General features: G+C 43.2%; 3 protein-coding genes across 5 annotated transcripts in view; 1 reads left to right on the forward strand and 2 right to left on the reverse strand.

Annotated features, from left to right (window-relative positions):
• The window catches only part of MINDY2 (MINDY lysine 48 deubiquitinase 2), a 689,230-nt gene that overhangs the window by 660,519 nt on the left and 17,530 nt on the right, over nucleotides 1–11,181 (forward strand). The window lies entirely within an intron of this gene.
• Nucleotides 1–11,181, reverse strand: part of MYO1E (myosin IE) — a 568,767-nt gene that overhangs the window by 555,620 nt on the left and 1,966 nt on the right. The gene's annotated exons all lie outside the window — the stretch shown is intronic.
• LOC121932605 (TBC1 domain family member 2B-like) lies at nucleotides 1,141–9,468 on the reverse strand. Of its 2 annotated transcripts, none has more exons than XM_042471419.1 (3): nucleotides 9,297–9,335; nucleotides 8,849–9,002; nucleotides 1,141–1,340 (listed from the first exon to the last, which is right to left on the reverse strand). In XM_042471419.1, exons 1-3 carry the CDS (start codon nucleotides 9,318–9,320, stop codon nucleotides 1,171–1,173), a joined length of 348 nt encoding a protein of 115 aa, XP_042327353.1. In that variant the 5' UTR covers nucleotides 9,321–9,335; the 3' UTR covers nucleotides 1,141–1,170. The 2 variants fall into 2 exon arrangements, with proteins under 2 accessions (XP_042327353.1, XP_042327354.1); XM_042471420.1 differs by having other exon boundaries at nucleotides 1,142–1,340; nucleotides 9,333–9,468.

Here is an 11,181-nt window from a genome sequence, read left to right on the forward strand (position 1 = left end):
TGATTTGGATTTCCTGCATGGCAGGGGGTTGGACTGGATCGCCCTTGCAGTCTCTTCCAACTCTATGATTCATTGATTCTAAGAGAGCTGGTGGAGTGGACTGGCCAAGAGACTGAGCTCTAAATCAAGAAGTTCCGAGTTCAAAAGAAATAAATGCTAGCTGCCTTAACAAGCATCTTCCTTTCCTAAATTACTTCATTATTTTCCAAGTGTGCTATAAGGATAGGGAATAATAGTATTGACTTCCCATCTACCATTCATTGCAACTAAACATTGCAATACTATAAAAATAGTTGAAAATACTGTACAAAATTTATTATTTTAGTTATATAGGATCTCTCAACAAGAGGAAGTATAGAGTATGCTGTAACATGCAGAGCAATCCTCAAAAGGTTTATTTTGAAATAAACATGCCACCTGTTCGTCTTTATGGGGTCTCCCCTAATTTTACCTCTGTCATTTGAGAGGGTGGGCACAGAAACAAAGGCTAATTTCCCCCTTCCAGCCCCCGCATGGGCTACACACCCCAACAGTGCTCCAAAATACTTCTACCTTCATCAGAGTCCTCCACAAAATGATGTCCAGAAGTGATACTACTTCACTTCCTGATACCATTTTGAAAAGTCTGACAGAGAAGGAAGAGTCCCAAGAGGGTTCTGTCTGAGGTTGTGGTGCTTGTTATCAAAAAAAGACCTGAAAATCATGCTGAATTTGAAAAGATAAATAAATTGGGGGGGGGGGGGTTAAGGGCATTGGTGGACTGGTAGGAGCTTCTGGGGCCAGAAAATGAGGCCTGAGAGCCACATGCAGCACATAGGCCAAATTTTGCCCAGCCCTATAGTTAAGGCCACCATAGGTAGCACTAAACAACTCTGCCTACACTCTCCTTGTCACATCCCTCCATCAATATAGGAAGGTTACTATGGGAGCAGCAGAGAACACACTGGACTTTGCTACTGGAAACCTTGGTCCAGATATCTCCGTTGCTAAGTTGCTAACAGATTTAATTCTCAATCAGTTACTGGGGAGGGGGGAAGTTCACTGCTTATCCCCTAGTCTTGGTCTAAACAGCATAAGAAAACCAGGTTTCCAATGCTAAAGCAGCATTTCTCTCAAGTTCATCAGCTGAGGGCTATCAAACAACACAGCACATATTAGTATAAACAATACTCACTTGATATCCGCTCCCCACTGCTTGAGAGAAAAGTTAATGGCACTCTGCTGGCCAGGGGCTGGCTGGCATGCCGCCTGTTCTCCCACCAGCTCCGTGGGTGCCGTCTCTACTGCTAGGATGTTCCTGGCTCTCTCTGCTGAGGCATTTGGAGGCAGGATATTCACATCTGAGGGCAAGAAACACCACCATTTATTAGTAATGCAAACTAACACCCACCAGCACTTCATATCAGTGTTTACAGAGGGGAAATTCCCAGGACTTCTACCATGCTGCAATGGGAGAACTCGAGCAAGGGTCAAATCCTTAGACTAAAATTACTGTTTGGCCACTCCAGGCAGCCAGAAGGTCATCACCACCACTAGCCCACAATCCAGGAAATTCAGTGCTGTAGAAGCAACATTGACACATGTCCTCCTCAAAAGGTTGTGCAAATTGGTTTTAGGCCACAATGTTATACACGTTAATTACCATTTGCAAATTAGAACAAATTCAGATACCAACTATCTGAGGACAGGAAAGAAGAAGCTAATCAAAAGAGTACCAGCATCTCTCATAGATTCTAGCATGCTATAATCTTGTATGACTTAATTACAATAGGCGATTTAAGAATCAATTATAGCACTATGTAAGCACAACTTATGTTTCACAAAATTATAGCATTCTTCCATTCAAAACACACACACTACTCTTGTATAAAAGTGTACAAGATCAAGAGAGTACATGAAAGACAGACTAATTCAGGGAGTACTAAAGGCATATTCATAATGGGCCCCACACCTTATTCCCCCACCCCACTAATAATAATAATAATAATAATAATAATAATAATAATAATAATAAGTTTTATTTATGTTTTCCCACCTCTCCCGATGGATCAAAGTGGGATTACAGTCAGATTATACAGTTCAACAACAATAATTCTAATAACACTATTAAAATCACAATATAAAAGTCATGCAATCTCAAATTAACATCCCAAAGTACTCCTATTCGAGAGATAGTTTTTTTCATCAAATCTATAAAAGATCAGGAGGGTATGCTTGCCAGAATAAATAAGTTTTCAGTGCCTTCTTAAAGGCATCCAAGGTGGAAGTGAGTTGGAGCTCTTCCGGAAGGTTATTCCAAAGTGTAGGGGCCATTGCCGAATATGCTCTTTGGTTAATCTCACTTTAGGATGATCAAGTAAATTCTTCCCACTTCTTCTGAGAGTGCGGGGCGGATTATGTTGGGAGAGGCGGTTCCCTCAACCAACTTGGGCCCAAGCCAGGAAGGGCTTTAAAGGTAGTAATCACCAACACTTTGTATTGGGCCCAGAAGCTGATTGGCAGCCAGTGTAGAGATTTTAGTACAGGTGTTATGTGGTCTGACCTTGAGGTCCCAGTGACCACTCTGGCTGCTGCGTTTTGGAGTAGTTGAAGCTTCCGAACTTGATACAAAGGTAGCCCCATGTAGAACGCGTTACAGAAATCTAAACGAGAGATTACCAGTGCATGTACTACAGTTTCAAGGTCCTTTCGGTCCAGGTAGGGACGCAGCTGGCGTATCAGCCAAAGCTGGTACCAAGCACTCCTGGCCATCGCATCTACTTGAGATGATAACTGTAGATATGAGTCCAGGAATACTCCCAAACTGCAAATTTTGTCCTTTAGGGGAAGTGTGGCCCCGTCCAGGACTGGATGACAAATCTCCCTGCCTGCACCTGGGGTACCTATCACGAGTACCTCTGTTTTCTCTGGATTCAGCCTGAGTTTGTTTTCCCTAATCCAGCCCATTACTGACCCCAGGCAGGCATCCAGAGGAGAGGTGCCTTCCTTAGTCACTGTATCAGTTGGATACATGGAGAGATAGATCTGGGTGTCATCAGCATACTGATAACACCGTGCTCCATGTTTCCGGATGATTTGTCCCAGCAGCTTCATGTAAATGTTAAATAGCATGGGGGACAGGATGGCGCCCTGGGGGATGCCAGATGTCAGCTCTTTTTTACAAGAGCAGCGGTCCTCCAGCCTCACCATCTGGAACCTTCCCAAGAGGTAGGATTGGAGCCACTGGAGCGCAGTGCCCCCAATACCTAACTCTCTCAGGCGTTCCAGAAGGATACCATGGCCGATGGTATCGAAGGCCACTGAGATGTCCAAGAGCACCAACAGGGTCACACTACCCCTGTTGATGCCCAGATGGAGATCATCAACTAAGGCGACCATGGCTTTCTCAACTCTGTATCCCATCCTGAAGCCAGTTTGAAATGGGTCTAGATAATCGGCTTCGTCCAAAACAGCTTGGAGTTGGGAAGCAACCGCCCTCTCTATCACCTTGCCCAAGAATGGTAATAAGGAGACCGGTCTGTAGTTATTCCTCACCAGGGGATCTACGGAGGGTTTCTTCAGGTAGGGAGGTTTTCTTCTTTTGCTCTCAAAAGGAGTCCAGAGCATGGTGGTTAGCTAGTATCTTAAGTGCCAATCCAACAGCATCCCATTATGCCCTTGGTAACTTCGCACACTCATTCAACACTGTCCTTTGAGTCCTGCAGCCATCTGCTAATCAGCTGATAGACCTGAAGCCCATTTCCTTGAATGGTAGACCTTGTAAACCTCACCTCATTCACATCCCCAGGCAGCTTTCCCTTGTCTGCACTAACCTGGAACAGAAGAACTCTTCTCCTTTGTGCTAAGCCCCATACACCCACAGGTTACCCTGAGCCCTCAAGATCATAGAATCATAGAGTTGGAAGAGACCACAAGGGCGATCCAGTCCAACCCCCTGCCATGCAGGAACTCCAAATCAAAGCATCCCCATTGACAGATGGCCATCCAGCTCTTGCTTAAAGACTCCAAGGAGGGAGACTCCACTACACTCCGAGGGAGTGTGTTCCCCTGTCGGACAGCCCTTCTGTCAGGAAGTTCTTCCTAATGTTGAGGTGGATCTCTTTTGCTGTAGCTTGCATTCATTGTTCCGGGTCCTAGTCTCTGCAGCAGCAGAAAACAAGCTTGCTCCCTCCTCAATATATCCCTTCAAATATTTAAACAGGGCTATCATATCACTCTTAACCTTCTCTTCTCCAGGCTAAACAGCCCCAGCTCCTGTCGTTCCTCATAGGGCATGGCTTCCAGACCCTTCACCATTTTGTTGCTCTCCTTTGACATGCTCCAGTTTTTCCACATCCTTTTTAAATTGTGTGCCCAGACTGACGTATCCCAGGTGGGGCCTGACCAAAGCAGAATACAGTGGCCTATACTTCTCTTGATCTAGACACTATACTTTTATTGATTGCAGCTTAAATTGCATTGGCCTTTTAGCTGCCACATCGCACTGTTGACTCATGTTCAAACTTGTGGTCTACTTGGACTCCCAGATCCTTTCACATGTAGTTTCATTCCGCCAGTGTCCACCATCTACTATCTGTGCATTTCATTTTTCTGCCCTAAGTGCAGTACCTTACATTTTCTCCGTGTTGAATTCATTTTGTTAGCTTTGGCCCAGCTTTCTAGTCTATTCAGGATCATTTGAATTTGATCCTGTCCTTTGGAGTATTAGCTATTCTCTAATTTGTGTGTCATCTGCCAAATCTGATAAGTATGCTCCCAATTCGTCATCCAGGTCATTTGATAAGATGTTGAATACACTGGGCCCAGGACAGAGCCCTGTGGGACCCCACTGGACCCCACAGGATGAAAAAGAGCCATTGTTGAGCATCCTTTGGGTTTGGCTGGTCAAACAATTACAACTCATGTAACAGTTACTTTTGTAGCCCACATTTTACAGCTTGTTTGCAGAATGTCATGGGAAACCTTGTCAAAGGCCTTACTGAAATCAAGATATACTTTCCACAGCTTCCTTTCATCTAACAGCTCGTAATTTTATCAAAGAAGAGATCAGATTTGTCTGGCATGACTTGTTTCTCTGAAACCCTGTTGACTTTTTGTGATTATGGCATTGCCTTCTAGATGTTCACAGATTCTCTGTTAATGATCTGCTCCAGAATCTTTCCTGGGATTGATGTCAGACTAACTGGACGGTAATTGTTGGGATCTTTTCCCCCTTTTTGAAGATGGGGACAAGTTTGCCCCTCCTCAGTCTGTGGATTCTCCTTTTTTCCAGGGTTTCAAGATTATTTGCCAATGGCTCCGATATTACATTGCCAGTTCTTTAGTACCCTTGGATGTAGTTCATCTGGTCCTGGAGACTTAAAATTCATTTAGATTAACAAGGTATTCCTCTACTATCTCTTTACTTCTTCTGTGCTGAACTTCCCTATTCTGTCCTCTGCTCCTTTATCCTCCAGTTGAGCACCTTTGCCTTTTCTGAGAAGACGAGGCAAAGAGGTGTTGAGGAGTTCTGCCTTTTCTCTGTCCTCTGTTAGCATTTGCCATCTTCTCCACGCAGTTGCCTACCGTTTCTTTTTCTCCTTTTGTGTGGACATATCCAAAAAAGCCCTTTTTATTGTTTTTAACCTCTCTAGCAAGCTGAGTTTCCATTGTGCTTTAGCTTTTTGCCTTTACCTCTACACATGCCTGCGTATTTCTTGAATTCCTTTTTTGTGATTTCCCCCCTTTTCCATTTCTTAACTGTTCCGTTTCAAACTCGCTCAGTTGAAAGTTCCTTAGTCATCCATCCTGTTTCTTGAGACATCTCCCATTTTCTTTCTCACTGGAACTGTTTGAGATTGTGCCTCAGTATCTCTCTTTTGAGAACCCTCCTCCGTCTGAACTCCCTACCCTTTTAGTATTTCTGACCAGGGATCACCCTCCACTTCTCTAAGTTTATGAATTACTCTTCTAAAGTCTAGGATGTCGTGTCTGACTATGCTGTTCTCCTTTCCATTGTATAACAAAATCCAGGAGAACATGGTCACTTCCACTAATGATCCCACCACTTATACCCATTAAAAGTTCCTTGTTGGTTAGGATTATCCAAAATAGCTGACCCCCTTGTTGCCTCTTCCACCTTTTGGACCATGAAATGTTTCCGGCAAGTAGGAATTTCTAGACCTTGAGGATTTGGCTGGTTGACTCCAGCAAATTCGGTAGTTGAAGTCGCCCTCACTATTACATCTCTCTTTTCTGCTGTGTGGTTCATCGTTCTAGAAAGCATTATCCATTCCTCAGTCTGACTGGGGTCGTGTAGTAGTCTCCCACCGGTAACTCCTTGTTTTTCCTTCCCCTTTAATTTTTATCCAGCGCTCTCACCCGCTTCCATGATTGGGTGTCCTGAATCTCTTCACTGGTGTAAATATCTCTGACATATGATGTTGCATTTCCTCCTCCTTTCCTGTTTGGCCTGTTTTCTTAAAAAGGTTATACCCCTCTATTTCCACATTCCAATCATGAGACTCATCCCACAGGTTTCAGTGAGGCCTATTATATCATATTGCTTTGCTGTATAGGAGTTCAAGTTCATCTTGCTTATTTCCCATGCTCTGTGCCATTAGTGTAGAGACATCGCAGACCACGGGTCCCATTTACTTGCTGCTTGTGCAGTTTTTTGCCTCCCACTGTTGGGTCCTTGCACTTTTTTTCTTGTTTCTCTCTTGCCTGTTTGACTATTTTCTCAGCCTCTTTCGCCCTTCCTTAATATTGTCTCTCTTCCCCACGGAACTCAGTTAGCCTCCTGATCAGTTCTTGAGACTGTTGGCAAAAACATTTCTTCCAACTGGCTGGAAATGCAACCCGTTCCGTTCCAAGAAGTCCTCCTCATGGACCGCCCCATGATCAAAATCCAAACATTCTCGGCGCACCATCTGCGAAGCCAGTTGTTCACATCCGCTATTTTCCTCTCCCTTCCTGGACCGTGCCCTTCGACTGGCAGAAGAGACGAGATGACAACCTGTACATCTATTCCTTTCAGCTTCCTACCAAGCGCCTCGTAATCCCTTTTGATGTTCTGCAGATGTTGGATTCACCTTCATGTACTTCTACACATCAAATATTCCACTTCACAAACAATTGTATCAAGCACTGCCTCCTTGACTCCAATGTGAACATAGTATCTGCAGTGCAACATAGGCTTCCAGAAAACAACTGTTCCAGGCGAGGAAATTTAGAACTGCAGACACACCTTCAAAATTTTCCATTACAGCAGAAAGGCCCCAGCACCCTGCTAAAGCAAGAAACCTTTTGGATGAAGTCAAGCAACCTTCCCTGCCATCCCCAAGAAAGAACATTCATGCTTGCTTAGTTAACAATCCATACCTCTCTATTTTTATGGTCGACAATCCATACCTCCCTATTTTTATGCTGGATATGAATGCAAAGCCACATCACATTTCTGTGAGTTCTTTCCCTTAGATCACAGCCATCAGCACAAAAGCCACAAGAATGCTGGAGCACTGGAAGATGCACAAAAAACTTCCATCAGGGGCGTCATCTTTCAGCTTGGAAGAAGCAAAGTTCTCTGAACACACAACTATTTGTATTATACAGAAGGCCCTTGGTATCCACTGGGGTTTGGGTCCAGAACCTCCCTTAGATACCAAAATCTACTGATGCTCAAGTCTCATTAAATACAATGGGGCAATGATGTCCCTTATATAAAATGGCAAAACCAGGGTTTGCCATTTGGGATATATATATGGATGTATGTATCTGTGAATAAAAAAATCCATAGATATGGAGGGCTGACTGTACACCACATAGACCACCCTCACCACTAAAGTGGCAAAAGCTTACCACCAAAGAAAATACTACTGCCTCCCAGTTTCTGATGCAAACAATCTTACTTTTCTCAAAATATTTATCATACAATGTGCCCCCATTGTGGCTTCCTGACAGCTGGTGGTTCACAATGAAGCAGCTTGTGTCTGAGCTGCTCTTCTTTACAGTCAATGTTTCCATGCAAGTTTACTTATCACACTGGAACATCTATAGCATTCCATTAGCACTCTGCAGGCCACAACCAGCATGAAAAGCTCAGGTTCTCCATTGTGTCTATCAGGCCTGTCTAAAAACATCTCTTCAGAAGAAGAGTTTTGTGTAAACCTAACACTTTTACCTACACACAAGCTGCTTTAGTAAAAGATACTTCCTTATATCAATTATATGTGCAATTTAACTTAAATGCTGGTTTAACTAAATGGCAAGTTCAATTTCATTTTGAATGATTAGACATTGTGATCAAGGTGTGCCATGAATGAAAGCAATTTCTTTAGTATTCATAATAATGCAGAGTAATTTTACTACATAAAGTCATGTATGTAAACAATTGTCGGAATGAAGCCAGAAGGAAACACAACACAGAGAGAGAATTTATCATAAAAACAGAGAAAGTTCTAAATTTCAATTAGAATAACTTGGCAAAAGTGGATAGCACAATGGTCCCCATACAAAACATCCCAGTATATTTTACATCTACTGCCCACTACTTGGTAAACTTGAAAATTAAAAGGAAAGTAAGCATGAATGGGCTTTCTTGTTTCAGACCAGTGAAAAGGAGTTTCACATGCCAGCTTCTGGACTGGTGCAGCTTCCCCTTCCATCCTGGAGTGGTTTGTGGGTGCAAAAGGGACTTCAACTTCCTTAATATCTCCCAAACTAGTTTCTAATGGTTGATGGGTTCTAACCCATGCTAAGAATTACAGGGTAGGATAAAATAGCAGAGTCACTCCTAAATGAGCCATTAGAGCTGAATAATAAGCAATGACAGAATCCATTTTCTCTGTACCGCTTAAAGTCAATTTACCAATATTGTCTTTGGCCACAAGTCCTTTGGAGAAGTCGCCCGGTGTAGGTGAAGTTCGACTGACCCTCTTAGCTGCATCAAGGCTATTGCAATATTCCCATCTCTTTTGCTGAAGCTCTTGAAGCCAGTACGTCATGTCCTGGTGTGTTGCTGCCTGTAAAAGAGAGAGGTAGAAGTATGGAAGATGTTACAAGGACAGATGGATATATCCAGAAAGAGTAGAGGGTATATACACACACAAAAGCTCACACATGGCCATGCACACAAACATGTCTACAATATGGCTATTCCTCCATAAGTCACATAAAGATGAAAATGACCAAGCTGCTGTGTTTGTGTCCTCGCATGCTAAGGATTCAGAGCATTTTTACAATTGGGGGCATCTAGTTCAGCTTCTCTCCACTGCAAGGCACAATATCCTTGTGACAGTTGCCTGACCTCTGCTTACCTCCAGCAAAGGTAACTCCACCATGATGGGACTTACATTTTCAAGCTGCCTTTGCAAGCAGTAGCAAGAAATCTATGCGCCTGGGTGCGGATGAAGGATGTTTTCAGCCTGAGAGAGGAAAAAACACAGCTGCAACACAGGACAGTCTAAAGTGCTATGACTGAGGAAGAGGAAATAACTCCCAGTTCATGTTGCAGTTGACTAATTCGTCTTCCTTTCACAGCAAAGAAGATAAAGGTCAATATCCTTTGGGCACAGAAGCCAGAGGTATAAAGCTGAAGAATTAATTACCACATGAGCTTCCAGAGCCATGTGCTCACTTTGAGAAATGCATAAAATGTGATCTGGAAAATATGATGTTTGGCTGTTATTGGGGGGGCGGGGGGCAGAGGTTGTTCGGACTGAAGGGGGGAAACCCCAATGTAAGAGGAAGCTAGTTGTTAAACAACGGCATTGCACCATGCCTGACTAACGGCACAGTCTGACACACATTTACTCAGAAGTCCCAATGGTGCCCCATTGTCAAGTAAGCAGAGGCAGCCGCTACTGGGAAAGACAAACAGGGGAGTGTGGTTGTGTTGAGGTACTGCCTGTGGGCTTCCAAAGGCATCCAGATGGCTAACTGCAGGAGTATCGTTTTGAAGTAGAGAGGCCTTTGGCCTGATCCAGTTTCAGGGCTCTTTTACTCTTCTTAAACATCAGAGGATTGGAGTTTAATGGGGTTTGCACCCAGGGAAAGATAGATTAAAGATCAGGGTGTACCACTGGGAGCAAGTCTCACCAACTTCAACAACATAAAAAGCTTCATAAGAGATTCTGTGCACAAATCTCACTCAGCAACTTTTCTCCATCCCTCCATGCATCCCTTTTATTTATGCCCTAGTTATCCCCCAGACTGGGACTCAAGGAGGCTTGCAAAACATCACAATAAAAACACATATGGTTAAAAAGATACAAAAGCTAAGATTAAAACTTTATTAAACTGTTTAAAGCCAGTGTGGTTTGAGCATTGGAATACAACTCTGGTGATAAGGGTTCAATTCCCTGGTTGGCCATGAAAACCTATTGGGTTACACTGGGTGTGTCACACACTCAGAAATCCCCATGATAGGGTCGCCTTAGGGTCATCACTAGTCAGACATGACTTGAAAGTACACAACGACATAAACTAACAACAGAATTAAAACCATTTATCTCCTTAAAACAAATAATGAAACCAGTACAACACTACAAAAGGCCCTTATGATTTATTGATTTGATTCATATCTTGCCTTTTTTTCCTATGCAGGATCTAAGGAGGCCTACAGAATTTTAAAAATAGGCTACAGTTAACAGATTATTTATATACACTTTAATAAAGGATTACATAACAGTTCAAATACAAGGAGAACAAAACAATATGAAAACACAAATAAAAACGATAAGACATACAACCTCGCCACAAACATTTTCTGTTACATAAATTTTCAACCAAAGTCCTGCCTGAAGAAGAAGGTCTTAGGTGAAAGGAAGGAGAAAGCCAATCTTTCTCTGAAAAACAATCAAGCCAACTCTTCTATCATACTAAATTTGCTCTATATCCTGCAAGCGGCAAGAGCATGGGGGTTCAGGCCTCAAAGGCCAGAGTTAAGGTGAACTAAAACCATTTTAACAATGTCCACTTCACAAGCAAAGTAAAAACAAAACTATGAAAGCATCCCCACTGGCTTATTTAACAGGCAGGAGCCAGCATGGCAGAGTGGTTTGAGTGTTGGACTATCTGGAGACTAGGGTTCAATTCCCTGCTAGGCCATAAAACCTTGAGCAAGTCACCCTCTCTTGGCCTCAGGGGAAGGCAATGGCAAACTCTTGCCAAGAAAACCCCAGGATAGGTTCATCTTATGGT

The sequence above is a fragment of the Sceloporus undulatus genome, chromosome 6 (genome assembly GCF_019175285.1).
Source record: "Sceloporus undulatus isolate JIND9_A2432 ecotype Alabama chromosome 6, SceUnd_v1.1, whole genome shotgun sequence".
In the NCBI taxonomy this organism is placed as follows: Eukaryota; Metazoa; Chordata; class Lepidosauria; order Squamata; family Phrynosomatidae; genus Sceloporus; species Sceloporus undulatus.

Bases quoted from the DNA above. Each gene is read 5' to 3' on its own strand.
- LOC121932605 (XM_042471419.1), bottom strand. From the start codon at position 9,320: ATGGTGGAGTTACCTTTGCTGGAG. The intron at 9,003-9,296 runs GTAAGCAGAGGT...TCTCTTTTACAG, and splicing joins TGGAGTTACCTTTGCTGGAG to GCAGCAACACACCAGGACAT. The intron at 1,341-8,848 runs GTAAATTGACTT...TCTTGCCCTCAG, and splicing joins TGTGGCCAAAGACAATATTG to ATGTGAATATCCTGCCTCCA.